A 19,766-nucleotide genomic window follows, 5' to 3' on the forward strand; every position below is an offset into this window, starting at 1 on the left:
AGGTGGTCTCAGGTGAGGGGTGAGAGACAAAAATTAAGTGTTTTTGGAAGGGTCGGCGGAGTTCAAACAGAGCTACGGTGGAGGACGACCCGCTGGATTTCGTTGAAATGGACGGGTATGACCGTTATGTGGATGGGGACAGGGACAGCTACCAGATTGACTACAGGCGTATTGTGGGGGACATGGAGCCAGCCAGGCCACGGATGTCGTTACGAGACTCGGAACATCACTTTCATGGCCTGTTTACCCATAATACACTACATGGGCATGGGCATGAGACGGCTGCCCAGCGCTACAATGCCACCCGGATACAGGCAGGGTATGAACCAGAGAGGTGAGAACATAGTGCAGGTCTATGAATGAATGAATGAATGAATGAGCAGGTCTTGGTTTCTTTTTCTCAAAATTCTGGTTTAACTATCTTAAGACATTATTGAAGATTATTTGATCAAATACAATAGAGATGGAAATACCGTATAAGACACAAATAGACATGTCCATGCCCATTATGTATACACATATGTATGAATATATTTATTTATTTATTTCAGGCAGGAATAATGAAAAAAATATTGACCATATATATATAATACATTATTACAATTACTAATAAAGTATTATTAATAATGTATTTTGACCCATTAATAATTAATACTGTTTTGGGGATAACTCATGTTGGTTTTGGTCCCCTTTTGTGTATGTATGTGAATTATTTATTTATATTTAAAATTTGTGTTGTGGTGAGAATGTGGATGAAATAATAGAAAAAGAACATCTGTAAATGAGTGGGAGAGAAGTAGGAGGGGGCGGCTCTGTTTTTTCTATTTTGACCTTTATTTTGTCCAGTCAAAACAAGTGAAGATAGTAATTTATTATAGTAGTTTATCTAGTAATTTATCTAGTGCAAAATTCATTATCACCTGTAAATACAGAATCAATCAATATAATGATATATTAGTGAACAAATAAGCATTTTAAATAAGCAAAAGGAATAAATTCAACTGTCGGCATAACCACTTAGAGTCATTTGGGTGTTAGACACTGCCTATATGTTCAAAGAGCCTTTAATGGTCTTTAATGGTTCATGGGCTCTAAATGCAGTGTAACTAGTGCAAAATTCATTACACAGAATAAATATTAGTGAACAAATAAGCATTTTATTGAATCATGGTTTATGATTATTATAGGGTGTATTACTGTATATACACTTAATGACACTTACACATGTATGAATGTCATTGCATTACGGTGGTTCTGAAACTGTGAAAAAAATAATAGACAAAAAAAGCTGACTGGCTGATGTTAGTTATGATAAAGTGTTTTTGACTGCATAACTAGGCTATAACATGACAGTTAAGAGGGTTAGTTCACCCAAAATGATGATGTCGTTCCTCACCCTAATGTCGTTCCAAACTCGTAAGACCTTTTTTAATCTTCAGAGCACAAATGAAGATATATTTGATGAAATCTGAGAGCTTTCTGCCCCCCCCCCCCCCCCCCCCCAACCTAAGGTTGAAGGTGGTTCATTTTATGAAGAGAGGGAAGAGAGGGAAGAGAAGAAAATGTTGAATAAAGTTGTAATTTTTGTTTGTTGTTTTTTTGCACAAAAGTATACTCATTATACAAGACACCTTTTCAAAAACCCCATGAGCGTTCAGTTGGGTCTGGCATCACAGATTATTACCTCATCCCAGCCTTGACACTGACACCTGCGAGACCGTTGCTTCTCTGAGGGTCTCGTCTACCCTACTCTCATTGTCACCTCTGCGGTTGACACCTCTGCCTTCAGAGGTTTACTAGAATTGATCTGCCTCAGAACTGCAGATCTTTAGCTTAGCCACAACAAGGAAAATGTGACTTTTAGAATGTAAGACATGACCTAACAATCTAACAGTGTGTCTGTATAAGCTCTTCAAAGCACCTTTCACATCTTCTATGTTGTGAATCATCTGAAATATTCTCTACTAACTGTGTCATGAAGCTCAGAAGTGAAACGTTGCTGTATCAAATGAAAACTAGATGGACCCCCCCCCCCCCATTAGACCCCCCCTCTTTCCCATTAGAGTCAGCTCTTTTGACAGATGAGAAGAGTACTACTTTGGATTACATTGATAGAGCGGCGCTCTTTAGGTCTAATCTGCACTATAAACCCTGTAAGGAAAGAACAGCATTCCTGTGTATGAGAGGGCAAGATTAAATGTCCATCAGGAATAAATTCAACTGTCGGCATAACCACTTAGAGTCATTTGGGTTTTAGACGCTGCCTATATGTTCAAAGAGCCTTTAATGGTCTTTAATGGTTAATGGGCTCTAAATGCAGTGTAACTATAGTGCAAAATTCATTACAAACCCTGTGTTATAATCAAAACTTCATTAATCATTAAAGCATAATTTGCAACAAATAATACAAACCACTAAAGTCCACTGAGTTGTTAAATACAAAAAACACTCTCGGGGAATAAAATAGGCTACTATTTTTTATGGCAAGTACATTGAAAGATTATTAATTTAGCAGAAAACATAACCCCCATGAAGCTTTGCAAAATTGCCTAAAAAAGGTATTTGGATATAATATTATATTTTTATATCCTGATATTTTCAAAAATATTTGCCAAGGTATCACAAAAATTTACATGAATGAAAAAAACAATATAATAATAATGAATAATAATATAATTAGGGTTGAAAATTATAATAAAAAAATAATAATATTAATAAAATAAAATATTGCATCTCGATAAAAAGAAGCTTTGAAGTACTTTGAAGATGAAATAGCATTTCGCTTCAAAGAACTGATTAAAAAAAAAAGATTCAGTGATGTAATGACGTAATACGTAATTGCGTGTTTTACTGTTTGCTGACATTCTGCCGTAGTTCCAGGCAAGTTTAGATATAACCAGAGAATGTCTAATAAGGCGAGAAGTTCCACTCTCAGTAAACTTCCGGCTTCTGAACTGGTTGCAGTTCCACTTTGATTCCATATGAGGGCGCTCACAGGACGAGTGCAGAATGAATGGAGGTCAATGGCGCTATACCCATCAAAATTCACTTTTCTCAGGATATAATTTTTTGTCTAGTAATTTGAATATTGTATTCGAAAGGAGATGCAAAGAAATTACACATTGCTGGGTGTTAGATTTTTTAGAGTCACTTATTTGCTTTAAAAAGTCTTTTAAAGTGTCAATGACATCATACACATCGTACGACCAGAGATACTGCTTTACGGCAATCCTTCAGTCACTCTGGTGCTTTCGCGCTCTGCACTTTCTTTTCTCTCGAGGCATCGACAACACAGCTGACACAGGTAAATACACGTGCTAGAAGAGTTTTTGTTTTGTTTGTTTCTGGTCCCGCTTCGGATGCCACGATGCCATCAAGCGGTATCTCTGGTCGTAATCAGTCCTTCACTGACCAATCAGCGTTCATTAGCAGAATGCTAGCGTGTTATGGGCAACAACAACTCAACCTGTAAGAAATCGAAAGGACATAAGTACTCGTTCATTCAACTTTCGACCTATAACCCATGTTGAACTTGAATCAAATCTGAGATTTCTCAACGGCAATCGGGTGAAAGAGACAAATTTAGCCGTCTAGCCCCATAGACTCCCATTAATTTTGCACTCATGGGCGATCGCCCCCAGTGGAACTCTGGTGGAACTACAACCAAAATTCGGTACAATAGGACTTAATAGGAAGTGGGCAGGCTCTCCATAGACGGGCTCTGATATAACGCTGTTCATTACGGGTTTCCGATTTAGTTTTATAAATACGGTCATTGCATGTGCCCCAATTCAGTTTTTGCAGACATGACTCTACGAAAAAGGTAATTTAGATGTAATATAATTATAATCCGCATATTCATTAAATTACAAATCAGACATGTTCAGAAATTTGCGGTTCAATCCCTGCGTCCTTATGTGCCTACTATATATCCTAAATAGTAAGCCTATGTGAGATTAGAATAACAGCTAATATTGCCCACAACCCATTGCGCTTTGGAGGAGGATTCGGTTCAGAACAACAAACACAAATAATAAAAATGTAAAAAAATACAAAAATGGTGGATGTGCACGATGTGCACAAAGTGGTTTGTTTGAGTAACTAATTGGCTAATCAACATTTAAAGGTGCAGTGTGTGATATTTAGCGGCATCTAGTGGTGAGGTTACGAATTGCAACCAACAAAAGTTACGGTGGCCGAGAGGAAAATATGTCATCGTCTGAGACAGCAGAGAGTAGCCAGTTCAGCAATGAGGTTTCTTTACAAGGATAAATCAAGAAATTATGCTTACTTTATTATTCAGTAAAACGATATATTATTGCGAATATTTTTGTTACTTGTTGTTCATCATTTTGTCAGTGTTTTATTTGCCGACTTTAGCTAGCTTCCTTGCACGAAGAACAACATAGTGACGAAACGCTTTTGTCCGTTTAGGGATACTGTATAGAAACATGTCGGCGCATTTCAATGTAATCGGGGACCCTCGGTGTAGGCTATGTAGATAGAAATGGCTCATTCTAAGGTAATAAAAACATAACGGTACATTAAGTAAGTCTTTATACACCACTGAAAACAGTTATGTATATGATATTGCATTTCTGTCAACAGATCCTCCTAAATATTACACAATGCACCTTTAACCTGATACATTTTTTTATTTAATTTTCCATCTGCAACAACAATGTGAACTTTTAGAAAGATCCATTTTGGCAATTAACTTTTAAATGCATCATGAAAAAAAAAAAAAAAACACTCAAAGAAAACGCAATTTTATGACTTAATAGTATGTCCAAACTCTAAATTGCTACACACTCAAAAGTGTGTAGGCTACTTTTTATTCTCAAAAAGAGTACAGAGTAGGTGAATAGGGATGCAGCAAATAAATCTAAAACCGCTTGAATATGTTGTCCGATTCGTGAACGCATTGCTCAAATCGGTCTTGTGAATCGGTTTAATCGAAACTTTAAGATTCGACTCGGAAAATAACGACTTGTTTACGAGTCGTCTAGCAAAAAACCTGTGATGCCTGTCAGGAAGTAGACTACTACGCACATGTTATGCGATGGACTTGGACTACAAAGTCGCTTTTAAATACACCAAAAACTGGCGTAGCTAATTCGGTATTCAAAAAATAAATAATATTATACATTTCTGACAAAAAAAAAAAAAAAAAACAGCTTTGGGGAGTGTTCAACTATACCGAACCTTTCCTCTTCCCTCAGTGTGTTCAGTTAGCATGTGACTTCAGTTCACACGGTTGAAGGTCTCTAGACACACGGTCTCTGGACTGCGCGTCTCATGACACTCATCCAGAGCAGCTTCATATTCACCCGCCTCAAAACGCTGCTGTACGGAACTAGAAACTGCTGTTCTCCGCGTTGATATCTAATGGACTTTAATATAGCCGTCACCATGTGAGATACTGTTCTATACACGAGGGTGAATATTCAGCAGAAAAAAAAGGAAGTGTTTTCATAATTAATCCGAAAGAGAAAGTACTCGAACCTGTAAGTGGATTCAGATTTGCTTTTCTATCTAACGCGCTTATAAACCGAATGTTTCTCAATGAGAATGAACGGCAAGTTTGTCATTTTGAATTCTTGCTTCTCATTTTGAATACATTTCCATTTAGTATTTTTGACTTTTATCTCGCTTAACTGTCAGCCAGGCATTGTTCCTGTTATTGTGCTTTATTTGCGTCTATCTATCTATCTATCTATCTATCTATCTATCTGGTATTTTCCTTTATACTATTGCATGTTACCTCTGCTTGACATGTCAGTTGTATTGGTTTGGGTTGGACGATGTTGTTGTCAGTGGAGTGGATGGTTGGCAGTGCATTGAGCTCATGACAAAGTTGAAACCAAATTTGATTTGCATGTGTTACAACCTCTCTTTTGTGTGTGTGCATGATTGTAGCATGGCTGATTACCTTATCAGTGGGGGAACTGGGTACGTGCCAGAGGATGGACTCACTGCCCAGCAGCTCTTTGCCATCGGTGATGGTCTCACATACAAGTAAGTCTAAAAGAGGAGGATCATGTGCACAAAAACCCTTTAGGTTCCCTGCTTTGTACTCAGACACATGCGTACACACACGTACTGTCATACAGTAAGTCAGATCGACAAACAGGGACAGCGTTATGTCAAAGCAGGTCCTATCATGTGCAGTTTCACTTTCGCACACACATGCACTCTAGGTAGGCATCTCTCTGGACATCTGTCAGTGAGATGGCTCTCAGCTCCATGGCAACCCTCTGTGCATCTCCATAGCAACGGGGAGCTCAAGTGCTCGGTCCCAGCACATGCAGCCCATGTTTATGGGACAATGCAAAATCAGAGTGCATGTGTGGTCCTTTTTATCCCTGTTTTTCTATCGTACTCACGATCCTGATGTAATATCATACTCATCGTGTGCTTTAATATCAATTAGAAATACAGCATGGGATTTTATGAACATTAGTCCTTTTTATATGCTGTACGCCACTGCATTAAATGAGCCTGTTTGTGTGTGGATACAGGCATGTGCTTTCCCAGCCTTTTAAAACCCTTGCTAACAGAGCAGTGGTCTCCGTGTCTATTTTTATCATGCTGGCTGGAGTGTTTAATCTGGTCTAATGGAGGTTTTATGAGCGTTAGGCCACATGGGACGGGACACTGAACTGTGCCTTCTTCTCACACATCCTCCTGAGACAGATAAATCCAGTCCCTATCAAAACATGATTGTGCTTGAAAGTAGTTGTTTGAACACTTTCTAATAGTAGCCATGATACACAGTGCTTTTAACTGAAGTTAGATCCTTACAACATTAATAACATGCTTTTGTTTATCAAGTACCACTTCAGTTTTGGGGTCAGTAATGAATATTTTTATTTAGCAATGATGTATTAAATTGACTGTAAAGTATTACTGTTTTTTTGATCAAATAAGGCCTGGTGAGCATAAGAGACTTTCAAAAACATAACAAAATATTACCAACCCTAAACTTTTGAATAGTGTCTGTGTGAAATGAACCTAAATCTCTTCTAAATCTCTTTTTAGTTTGCCCACACTTTTTCAGTACACTACTGCTGCTATAGGCTAGAAAGAGGCTACGTGTGTGTGCGTGTGACATTGGTGATACGGTTAAGAACATTAACAGGATGTCTCTGTACGCCACACCTTAAGTAGATTATATAATTCCTCCTTGACAAGATCAGAGACGTACACATACAAGTGCATCATTTGTGGCTGCTCAAAGTATTCATGCTACAGGCAAACACGAAAATATTACGGCTTACACTATTGTTCAAAAGTTTGGACTCTTTTTTTAATTTGTTTTTTAATGTTTAAAGTCTCTAATGCTCTTTTGGTGCTTAAGAAACATTTCTTCTTGTTATCAATGATGAAAACAGTTGTGCTGCTTAATATTATTGTGGAAACCAAGATTTTTTTTTTTCATGATTCTTTGATGAATAGACTTCAAAAGTTGAAATATGAATCTATTTTACATTATAAATGTCTTTACTGTCAAATTTGATCAATTTAATGCATCCTTGCTGAATAAAAGTTAATTTCTTAAAAAACGAGTAGCAGTCACATAGCACATTGCTGTCATGTTTGCATAAACTAGCAATAATTCTGAATCAACCTTGGTTTGTTTTATTATATGCCTGGTTTCACAGACAAGACTTAAAGGGATAATTCACCCAAAAATGAATGTTTTGTCATCATTTACTCACCCTCAGTTTGTTCCAAACCTTTATGAGTTTCTTTCTTCTGTTGAACACAAAATAATATATTTTGAAGAATGTTGGTAGGAGTAGGAATGTGGAGTTGATCAAAGGAAGTCAATGGCTGCCGTCAACTGTCTCTGGTTACCAACATTCTTTAAAATATCTTATTTTGTGTTCAACAGAAGAAAGAAACTCATACAGGTTTGGAACAACCTGAGGGTGAGTAAATTATGACAAAATATTCATTTTGGGTGAACCTTTAAAGGTCCCATTGCATGAAAATTGAAGCCCTTACTAAACCTTACTATGAGTTTCCCTAGCCTGCCTATAGTCCCCCAGCGGCTAGACGTTTTGATGGGTGTAAACCAAGTCCTGGGTATTTTTGAGAAAATGAAAGCTCAGACGGGCGAATCTAGAAATCTCCCCCTTATGTTGTCATAAGGGAAAGGTCACCTCCCCTTTCTCTTCTTTGCCCGCAAAGAGAATTTGGCCCGCCCATGAGAAAATGAGCTACGCGAGCGCGATATTGTTTTTTCCTCGAGAGACATCATGGCTTGCGAACGAGCGAAGCATGGCAGTTGCTCAGTGTTTGGATGTACAAATGAACACAAAAGTATTTTTTTAGTTCCTTCATCCGAGCCTCTGAAGAACCAGTGGGTTATGTGAATTTCTGATGTGTAATTGTTCATGTTCAGACAGATAATCTTTCTCTCAAAGTCGTTCAATACTGTTTATGCATCAGTAAATCAAGCCAGCGACTAAACGATCAACTTCACGTCGTTTCTCTTAGTAGGATGAAAATAATCTTACTTAAACTGTGATTAATATATATACAGAAAGCGATCAAAGAACAATCCCTTTCCAATCGCCCAAGCTGTCAATCACACAGCGCGAGTTTATCTGGACACTTGCCAAAGCTCGTTATGAAATCAATGTGTTACACTGCACAACGAAGCTCTTACTGTACTTACCTCATGTTTGCATTGGTGAAAAAGCATGAATTAGAGTACAGAAACTGCGTTGCAATGATAAGATCTTCATTCACGCGATCAACCGACTGTCATCTGCTCAATGCTCATCACTGCAACCTTTTATGTGATGGGAATGGATCTAAATACTTAAAAAACGTTTCACGATTCGTTAATCCCTATAGCTGTAATAGTAAAAACGAACGTTTTCGAGAGAGTTCCACATGTAATGCTAGCTATTTCATACTCAAGCATGTCAGCCAATCACAGCAGTGGGCGTTTACACTGAAGTCTCACAGCAGACACGCCCCTTCAAACAGAGCGTTCAAATCAGAGGCTAAAATCAGGCTAGGAAATATGCCTTTTATTTCTAAATTATAACAACTTTTGATCTAAAAAACATATTAACATTATAAGGGCACCCCAGGAAACATTCTAAAATAATAAAATAATCCATGCAATGGGACCTTTAAGCCTAGTCCCAGACTAAAATGCATGTTTAACCTGTCTTTACTGAAAGCTTGCACTGACATTTGTCTCAAGATGCACACCAGTAATGTTTTTTTCTAAGGCACTTTTAGAAAAGGACTTAAATGTCCTAATTTAACTAAGGCCTACTCCTGGCTTATTCTAAGTTCTGTCTGTGAAACCAGCTCTGTGTTTTCCCTTTTTTGACACAGATTTGACTGTTTCTATAATCTTTCTGTAATTTTGATAATGTTCTGATTCATAAATTGCTGATCTAAAGGTCATTGTTGCCTAACTCTGCCATCTGTCGTTCCTCATTCAGTGATTTCCTGATACTGCCTGGCTTCATTGACTTCACATCTGAGGAAGTGGTGAGTACCAATGCTTAGCAGAGGTTAATGACAAATTGCACTTGTATTATTTTATAATTGATCATTTTTGATCACTCTGTTGATGGAAAAAGAGCTCTTCAACTATCAATGAGGCGGAAGATCTGCAAAGGACAGTATGTGTTAACATGGCTGTGTTAGCATCCATATAGTCCCTGGTGTGCTGGGCATGTTGTCACAGGCAGTGGAGCTCATGTGTGTGTGAGAGACAAGGACGAAACAAATATCAATCAATTCCCTTGGAGCCACAATTTTAAACACATTTTTAATTAAAGATGCAGCAAATTCACTTTCCAGCGATAGATTATTTGCAAATAACTTAGTTAAACTGGAAATCACATCAATTTAATTGGGAATATTTTTATTTTTTTTGAAAATAATGCTAATTTCTTATAAGATCGGTTTAGTTTTTTTTTAGGGATAGGTTTTTAGGGATATTTGCTGGACTATAACGTATTTGTGTGTTTGCTTATGGCATGTGCGTGATGTTATTTAACATTTTTGTGATTGTGTAATTGGGAATTTAGGAGTCTAGTTAAAGTGTTTGGATTTTTCCCAGTAGACCAGGTGGATTCGCTTCCTGCTGATGTAAACGCAGATACACAACGCTGTTTGTGATTTCTTTAAGCACTTCTGAGAATTATGCTGAGCTACGGCTAATGATGGGGACGCAGGTGTTAGAGAGGAAGAAAAATAAGACATGGCAGTGTCTAGGCTACAATTCAAAGAAATCAATTGGCGGGACTCTCTGAGTCAGTTATTTTAGTGTTATTTATATATTATAATGTTAATTAATATTTTGAATTAGCTTTTATTTTTTAAATGTTAGTTTTAGTTTAAGTATGAATAATTTGTGTGCATTTTTATTCATTTTATATTTCTATGTAGCTTTATTTTATTTTTTATTTCAGTAAATTTTTTTGTAATTTTAGTACTTCAACTTCAAATTATTTAATTTCAGTTACAGTAGTTGCCAAGGCAACATTTATAATTTTCATTAAAGTTTTTCATATAATATTTAGATTTTGTTTTATTTCAGCTTTATTTCTATTAAATAAATATTTTTTATAGTTTCAGTGTTAGTTAACAATAACACTTCCCAGTTCCCTGTACTGTAAATGTTTACTTTAAAGAAATTGTTCAACCAATAATGGCATTTTGTCCTTATTTGCTCACCCTTATGCCGGTCCAAACCTGTATAATTTTATTTCTCTCATGAAACACAAAAGGTAATTATTAAATACACCGAAGTAGCAGACTTCAAGTCAAGTCACCTTTATTAATATATACTGTAGCTTTATGCAATACAGATTGTTTCAAAGCAGCTCTGCAGTGATAAACAGGACACCAATGATGCAAACAGAATTCAATTCTGCTGTAAAGCAGCTCTAAAAAGACAGTAGCAAACAGTGATTATTCAGCTGAATTTAGTTCAGTGTTGATTCAGTTCACAAACTGTGTAAAGTTAATTGATCATTGAATGAGTTCATTTCATCAATAAATAAAACAGCTCTGCGGAAAACAGTGATGTAATCATCCAGCTCAGTTCAGTTCTCATCCAATAGTGTCAGTGCAGTCAAATCAATATTGCCGAATATTAAGTGAGGAACTCGAATTCCCATCGGTGACAGAAATGGTGGAGAAAAAAGCAGGCACTGTCAGGGATTCAGTTCTTATGTCGAGGTCCAAAAGTATCATAAATTAGTTGAATTACTCTCATGTCAGTTTACATAGACACTTTGCCCCCTTAGATTTTTCGTAACGGTCATGTGTTATGATGTCAGGATTTGACCTCTGCTCTGACGCGGAAGATAACCCTGAAGACGCCACTCATTTCTTCTCCCATGGACACAGTCACAGAGTCCTCCATGGCCATCGCTATGGCTGTAAGTAACACTCAGAGAAACTATATATATAATCCAACGAAGTTGCGATTGCTTTTCTATTTCATTCTCTGCTGTGTCCTGTAGCTCATGGGCGGAATTGGAATCATTCATCACAACTGCACACCTGAGTTCCAGGCCAACGAGGTCCGGAAAGTCAAGGTCAGTCACATGATTGTTCAGAGACGCACTTTTGGTGGAAATTTGTAAATCTTATACATTTTTGAAGTAATATTCACTGGCTTATTTGATTTTTGGGTTCAAAATATACTTATAAATGGCATTAATTAATATGTTTTGTATCTGTCACACTGGCAGAAATTTGAGCAGGGCTTCATTACGGACCCTGTAGTGATGAGTCCACGGCACACTGTCGGTGATGTGTTTGAAGCAAAGGTACGGCACGGTTTCTCCGGCATCCCGGTTACTGAAACCGGCAAGATGGGCAGCAAGCTGGTGGGCATTGTTACATCACGAGACATCGACTTCCTGTCAGAGAAAGATTACGACAGGCCACTGGAGGAGGTTTGTGATTAAAATGGTCTAATTTAACTTTAAAAATATAGATGTTTCATAATCTAAGCATTCATTTAACTGCCACTTTTGAGTGAAACTGAATGTAGAGCAGAACTTGATCCATTAAGATTTGACTTAAGTTTGGGCCCACTACATTTTTTTAAAGAAATTAATACAATTCTGAGATTTTAATTAATTTTATTCAGCAATGATGCATTAAATTGTTTTAAAGTGTCAGTAAAGAAGACATGTTACCAAAAATGTATGTTTCAAATTAATTCTGTTCTTTTGAACTTTCTATTCAAAGAATCCTGAAAAAAATGTATCACGGTTTCTACAAAAATATTAAGCAGTACAACTTGAGTACAACTACAATGTTTCTTGAGCAGCAAATCAGCATATTTCTGAAGGATCGTGTGACACTGAAGACTGGAGTAATAAAGCTGAAAATTCAGCTTTGCCATTAATAGAATAAATTGCATATTCAAAAATATTTAAATAGAAAACTGTTTTTTTTTATTTGCAATAATATTTCAAAACATCTTGACCCCAAACATTTGAATGGTAGTGTATATGAAAGATTATATATATATTTTTTTTAAATATTCTAGAATGTAAAATATCATTGATCACTGATGAAACAAATCAAGGTATATGTATTAAGAAAATGAAATGGGGTCAATTTTGGGTTCATGTGGTCCTTAAACACTCAAAATAGTCCTGATTGCTACTAATATCCATGAATGATAATAGTTTCTCAATGATTCATCTTCAATCCTCCAGGCAATGACAAAACGAGAAGATTTAGTGGTTGCTCCAGCGGGTGTAACGTTAAAAGAGGCAAATGACATCTTACAGCGCAGTAAAAAAGGTATGAATGTGAACTTCCGTCCTGTTTGTGTTGTGATGTTTATCACAAGCTTGCTGATAACATTCCTGTTTTTCTCTTTCAGGTAAACTGCCTATAGTGAATGACAGCGATGAGCTCGTAGCTATAATAGCTCGTACCGATTTAAAGAAGAACAGAGACTATCCTCTAGCTTCCAAAGACTCTCGCAAACAGCTCCTGTGTGGCGCTGCCATCGGCACCCGAGAGGACGACAAGTACCGGCTAGACCTGATCATGCAGGCTGGAGTGGATGTGATAGTTCTGGTGGGTCCAAAGGAGAATGGGGTGACCTTAAACTTTAGCAGCACTCAGTCCTATTTCTGGATATTTAGCTTCCTGCAGCGCATTTGCTGCATTCCATTCAACTTGTAATTTGGACAACTGCAACAGAACTTGAAATCAGAATTTCAATTTCTCATGCAGAAATCCATAATTTGTTCTGCCGAGATGCAAACTTGGCAGCACCCAAGTAGATGAGAAACATTCACTTTTAAGCAAATAAAATGCATCAGCGAGTCAAATTTCAAACATTAGATGACTTAAAACTTGTTTAGCACATGTTTGCGGACAGATGTGTCAAACATGGTAAATGATAATCAAACACACACAGAGCACATGCAGTGGAGACTTTGCTTACAGTCAAACACCTGCAAAGCTAACAATACCATTGCTATTTTGTTTCTTTGTTCCATGTGTCAGGTAGGGGAACACAACATTAGTGTGTAGGGCGTATTTAGAATTAGAAATAAATTGAAGTAAAGTGAACCTGAGGTGCTTTGCTAATCAAGATATTCTCACAAGGCTGCAAAAATACAGTAAAAACAGTAAAATTGTGATTTTTGTGAACATATTTTTTAAATATTTTTTTAATCTATTTTAAAATTGTATTTATTCCTGTGAGGCCAAAGCTGGATTTTCAGCAGCAATTACTCCAGTCTTCAGTGTGACATAATCATCATAAATGTCTTTACTGTCACTTTTGATCAATTAAATACACTGCATATGCTGAATAGACAAAATTACTGACCCTAAACTTTTGAATGGTAGTGTACTGTGTAACCATATACATCGCTTATGCAGATTTTAAGTTTGCATACTTTGTATTGAGCCAAGGGTCAATTAATGATGCTTAGATCCTGAGTTGGTCAAACAAATTTGCAGGTCAGACATCATACGCAGTTTTGTTGTTTTTGATGTATTTGCCAAATATTGACCTAATTCTCTGAACAATGGATCTGATTTTATTGCTTGCAAATGAAAGTAAAAGGACAGACTTATGGATTTATGTGCAAAGCTGTAGCCAAAAGCTACTGTCACACCTTTTGGCTACATCCGTAATCAAACATACCAATTTTTTGTCAATGCTAGGAAATTAATTAGGGCAGGGTTGAAAGAAATCTTTTACAATTTCCAAAATTGATCTCGGACAGCAAAATTATGTCAAAAATCTTACATAAATACACACAGTGTTTGACCTCTTAGCTCTTAACCCTACATGATATATGATGGTTTTTCTGTTGTTCTGACCCAGGACTCTTCTCAGGGGAACTCTGTGTTTCAAATCAGTATGATCAACTACATCAAACAGAAATACCCAGAACTACAAGTGGTGGGAGGAAACGGTGAGGCTTTTCTGCCCTTTGTGGTGCTTCGTTTTCTATAAACTGAGGGTAGCTCGAGGAGAGTGATATTAGACATATTGAAGATTGTGCATGGACTTGATTTTCCTTAATGAAGTTTCTCTTCAGTTTCTCATTCTCTTGTCTGCAGTGGTGACTGCTGCTCAAGCAAAGAATCTTATAGATGCTGGTGTTGATGCTTTACGAGTGGGCATGGGCTGTGGATCCATCTGCATCACACAGGAAGGTGTGTGTGCACTTCTTACTGACTTAGGAGGACAAAACTGCCGTGGAAAGTGCCCAGAAGTTGGTTAAATATGGAAGAACTTTATGAGGATATACTTAAAGGAAAAATGGTGCCTTTATTCACTTTGAAAAATGGAACAAAGTTTTATTTTTTATTATTATTATTTTTTATTTTATTTAAAAATGAATAAGAATTACATATTTATATAGCAATGCAAATGTGTATATGTGGACATACTTGTAAAAATAATGTCTTTATGTTTCATGTCTAAAAATGGCAAAAGTTTTATTTTAGGGTTAGGATTTTTGGGATTACAATTGTCATCTATTTTATATAGAAGCTCGTTTCCGCCACAGAATCCCGTCAGAATTGCGAGATGTAAACTCGCAATTGCGTGAAAAAAAGTCAGAATTGTGAGATAAAAAGTCGCAATTACCTTATTTATTTTTTATTCTGTGGCAGAAACAAGCTTCCATAATTTTATTTTAATTTATTCTAGAAAAAAATAATAAGAATGACCTTATTTATATAGCAATGCAAATGTGTATATGTGGTCATACAAATGGTGTCTTTATTCACTTCAAAAAATTATTTTAGGGTTAGGATTTTTGGGATAGCAATTATCTATTTTATTTTTTTATTTTATTTTTTTGTTTAGAACAAGAGAAATAAATGAGAAGTTATTTAGCAATATATATGTGTGTGTCATTAGTGATGGCTTGTGGGAGACCACAGGGCACGTCTGTGTATAAGGTGGCTGAGTACGCCCGGCGCTTCGGGGTTCCAGTCGTTGCAGATGGTGGCATTCAGACGGTTGGGCACGTTGTCAAAGCCCTGGCGCTGGGAGCATCCACAGGTGTGTGTTTATCTGAGTGATTTGCCTGAACGATCATTGTTATTAATGGCTGGGATTTGTTTGCCTAAATTTTAATGTCTATGACCATGCCCTTCCCTCCGGCCTGTTTTATTTTAGTTATGATGGGGTCATTGTTAGCGGCAACCACAGAAGCACCCGGAGAGTATTTTTTCTCAGATGGTGTACGACTGAAGAAGTACCGTGGTATGGGCTCTTTGGATGCTATGGAGAAAAACAACAGCAGTCAGAAACGTTACTTCAGGTAAACCAGTCTTGTGCTCAGATGTCTGCACATGTACAGTAATAAAGTATCTCTTCAATTATAAAAACAATACAATTTGGCTCTGTGACAGTATTTTTTATATATTTTTTTTGTACATTTAATTTTTTTCTCTGAAAGTCATGAACATTTTCACCAGTGTCATTTGCAGCACATCTCAAATGTGTGTTTAACAGCATCCTCTGGTGGAAATGAGAGTGATGGAAATGACATTTTTAACTTGTAATTACCTTTGTCTTGCTAAGACTCATTTTATCGCTAGCATTTTAATTATCCTAAATACAAACAATTAAATAAAAAAAAAAAAAAAAAAAATGAATATAATATTTTATATATTAATAAATATTGAAATGGTTCATGGTTATTTAACTCTTTGTTTTGGACTTTATTTGTCATATTTATAGTACCAATTCATATTTTAAATGATAAATAAATATAAATTATAATTACCTTGAATGCATCAAATTTCATTTTATTAGGGGCAAAATATTTGTTGTGGAGGAAATGATACCAAAATAAACGGACAGGGCTGATTTTCATGCAATAAAAAATTTAAATGGTTTATTTTTAGTTAACTTTTTGTTTAGTCTGTCTTGTAGTAATTTATAGCAACAGTTTATTAATTTTAAGTTTTTGCAGTTTAGGTCTGAAACTATACATAAATAGTAAAAAGTAAAAATAAATGATGAAAGCATTATTTTAATGTGACCTTCATATAACAAAAATAAAAAAGTTAAGGTAAAAGTGTATAGTAAAAATCATAAAAGTGCCCATTATTTGAAGAAACACCTCAATAATATACATATCATCTGTTATATTTAAAACTTTTGTATTGTATGCAATATATAATGGGTTGTGTGTGTGTGTATGTGTGTGTTTTCCAGTGAAGGTGATAAAGTGAAGGTAGCTCAGGGAGTCTCTGGCTCAGTTCAGGATAAAGGCTCGATACACAAGTTTGCTCCATACCTCATCGCTGGAATTCAACATGGCTGTCAGGATATCGGTGCAAAGAGTCTGTCCATTCTGCGGTAAGAGTGTCTCTTTCTCTTATAGACACCTGACAAGCTTGACTTTTGTGTCTTTTAATTCATGTTTATTAGCTTTGAGGCCATCTATATGTGAGTATATGCTGTATATTAGTCACTTTTAGGGATACTCTAGCAGGTAGTTAACTAAATGAACTTTTAGCAGATATACACATACACAAGTCTGTCTTTTCTAGACCAAAATAAGTTAAGCAATTTTCTACAATTTGTTGTTATCACAACATTTTTTCTTTTGTCAAATCAACTTAGATAATTTATGTGGTTCAGATAACATAATATTTTGAGTTTCTGGTGATTAAACCAATCTCCTCAATTTTCTAATTTCAATTAGCTTAAAATTGTATGGCAACCAGGTTACTTGCTTTTTTAAGTTAAACCGACAATAATTTTTAACAGTGTTAAGTTATATAAGATTCAACAAATTTTTAAGGTCAGTTTAATGTAATTTAAGTTGAAATGATTGTTGAAGGTGATTGTACGTAAAAATTTAAGGCAGCAACTTTTTTTTTTTTTTACAGTGAATGTTAACCAAAGGTTACTGGCTATATAGAAAAAGACAAGCTCTTTAATATGTCTCGCCCCAAATTCCACAAACAAATTCCAACACAAAAAAGTATCATTTCTGTTTTTATGTATATCTGTTTAAGTCTCACCTTCGTTACATTTAGATCGATGATGTACTCCGGAGAACTGAAGTTTGAGAAGAGGACAATGTCTGCTCAGGTTGAGGGCGGAGTTCATGGACTGCATTCGTAAGTCTCCGCCCACTCACTTAGCCCCACCCACCTGACATACCATGTTCGTGTCTCTTTCCTCACAGCACATGCCCTTAAAAGAATGGCTGTAAACACATTTCCCGTCCTTAGAATTCTTATCATTAACATAAAACTAAAAGTTTAGCAATTCCTCCCAGAGACCCTTAGACCATCCCTTCTTAAGTTGTCATGGAAAAGTAGAGTTTACATGTGAAAATGTCTTCTCTTCCTTTCTCTTATGCTGTCACCATAGATATTCTTTTGTGCCATGTAAGTACTCATCCCTCATGTCTCTTATAATAACGTTGAGTTCTGGTGGAGGGGATTGTGTTGTAAAAACTGGTAAGGTCTGGACTTTAGTGGTTTAGTAAAGAAAAAAGTCAAGTTTAGTTTCCTCTTGCTGTTGCATCATAGAGACAAACCTAGACAAACCACTGTCCCAGTGTCCTTCTGTGGTTATGTACTCTTAACACTCTCTGATACTTCACTTTGAAAGTTGTGCTGCTTAATATTTTTGTGGAAACCATTGATGCATTTTTTCAGGATTCATTGATGAATATAAATTTTAAAACAACAACATTTATTTGAAATATATTTTTTAAAACTTTATAAAAATATAACTCTTTATTGTCACTTGATCTTACTGACTTGTGTGCTATATTTAATATCTTCTGATGCCTTATCAATTTGTGTGAAGAACAGACTTGAAATTTAACTCGTTATTCAAATATGACACGACAAAGATTTGACATCTATGAGGCCAATGAGAACTCATGCGTCTCGTAACCGATTGCGATATGCACATTTAAATATGTGGCTGAATAATGATTTAAATTTTAGTCTGTTCCTTGCTCAAATGAACTTTTATGGTTCTTTTTATTTAAATTTTTGGGCAAACTTTTCCTTTAATTGGCGGTGCTAATATGTTAGTAAAAACCCTTAATTTGGACTATCACTTTGAATGTTTAGACAATAAAGCAACATTAATTAATGTTTCTTTTCTGTTTCTGGCAGTTATGAGAAGCGGTTATATTGAGCCGGGCAGCAGGGGGCACATGAGAGCAGGACCCAATGTCCCGTCACCAGCCGTCACCAAACACAGCAGCTAAATGTTATTTCAGTTATCCTCACCCCTGTACTTTTTCCTGATGACTCTTGACTTTAGATCAACATTAAAAAATCAAATTAATAATAATAACTGTCTGCTTGTAATAAAAGCCAGCAACAGTACTGAATGTACTATGGACTGTTTTGATTTTCATTTCTTTTTTTCGGTTCTACCTGTAAGAAATTAGACTTGGCAATAGAGAGATTATTTTCAAAATCCTATGAATGTAATACACCATCTGAAATATGAGGATGCTACATGTGTGTATATGTGTGAGAGAGTGTCTATTAAGGTTTCTGATACGGTATGTGGTATATATGTTATGTTTTGTCAAACTGTCCTGTTCAAAACGTTCGAATTAAAATTGTTTGTTGGGTTATTAGCAATAATACTTGTCGTGGTATATGAGAAAATCATGTGTATACCACATTGGAGTGTTATGAGTTAAATGTAATCTGAGAAATGTATTTGTTTTTTCCAGAAGGGCAAGTTTGCAGGCTGCTTGTGTCACAATGCTTTTCAGGCTATCCAGTTAGTCACACAGCACTAGAACTATGTTATTTTATGGATCAGATTATCAGTATCAGCCTTAAAATCAGGGATTGTGTACTGTTACTCGCCTTACACTAGTCAATAATTTAGACAGACATTGCTCATTTTTTAAAGTTTATTTTCATAGTTTCACACATTTGCATTATTTAGATATATAAAACATTTTACAGTATATAAAAGTAAGCAATTGAGATTTTACAAGGCCAGAAGTGAAGGACAGTACAAAGCATTTGCTGTGAAAGTGACACTTTCAAATTTGGGCTCCATTTTGTAGTTTAAAGACTGTTGTGTTGTCATTCTGAATATAATACAGTTTAAATAAAGAATGAGTTTTATAAACTTTGTTTCTTATTGTGTTCCTGTAGTATCAGTTTCAGTCTATAATACTTTGCTTAAATAGTTTAAATGTTTAACAACATTTTTATATTTTAAATTGTATATTTAAATTACATACACTTTTATGAAGACAGAAGCA

The 19,766-nt window shown here is 35.9% G+C and overlaps 1 protein-coding gene across 3 annotated transcripts; it reads left to right on the forward strand.

Annotated features, from left to right (window-relative positions):
- impdh1a (IMP (inosine 5'-monophosphate) dehydrogenase 1a) lies at positions 1-19,630 on the forward strand. Of its 3 annotated transcripts, none has more exons than XM_084408598.1 (15): positions 5,221-5,507; positions 5,920-6,018; positions 9,474-9,522; positions 11,325-11,426; positions 11,511-11,585; positions 11,742-11,948; positions 12,723-12,810; positions 12,893-13,092; positions 14,360-14,450; positions 14,599-14,694; positions 15,407-15,550; positions 15,668-15,812; positions 16,715-16,858; positions 17,545-17,628; positions 18,646-19,630. In XM_084408598.1, exons 2-15 carry the CDS (start codon positions 5,921-5,923, stop codon positions 18,665-18,667), a joined length of 1,545 nt encoding a protein of 514 aa, XP_084264724.1. In that variant the 5' UTR covers positions 5,221-5,507; position 5,920; the 3' UTR covers positions 18,668-19,630. The 3 variants fall into 3 exon arrangements, with proteins under 3 accessions (XP_084264726.1, XP_084264724.1, XP_084264725.1); XM_084408599.1 differs by lacking the exon at positions 5,221-5,507 and adding an exon at positions 17,885-17,901 and having other exon boundaries at positions 18,646-19,621; XM_084408600.1 differs by lacking the exons at positions 5,221-5,507; positions 5,920-6,018 and adding an exon at positions 1-334 and having other exon boundaries at positions 18,646-19,627.
- Positions 19,631-19,766: the final 136 nt, after the last annotated feature.

This window comes from Rutilus rutilus (assembly GCF_951802725.1).
Source record: "Rutilus rutilus genome assembly, chromosome: 5".
In the NCBI taxonomy this organism is placed as follows: domain Eukaryota; kingdom Metazoa; phylum Chordata; class Actinopteri; order Cypriniformes; family Leuciscidae; genus Rutilus; species Rutilus rutilus.

Coding starts and splice junctions, on each gene's coding strand:
- impdh1a (XM_084408600.1), top strand. CDS start 108: ATGGACGGGTATGACCGTTATGTGGATGGGGACAGGGACAGCTACCAG. Junction 13,093..14,359: donor GAGTGGATGTGATAGTTCTG/GTGGGTCCAAAG, acceptor GTTCTGACCCAG/GACTCTTCTCAGGGGAACTC. Junction 16,859..17,544: donor AAGAGTCTGTCCATTCTGCG/GTAAGAGTGTCT, acceptor CGTTACATTTAG/ATCGATGATGTACTCCGGAG.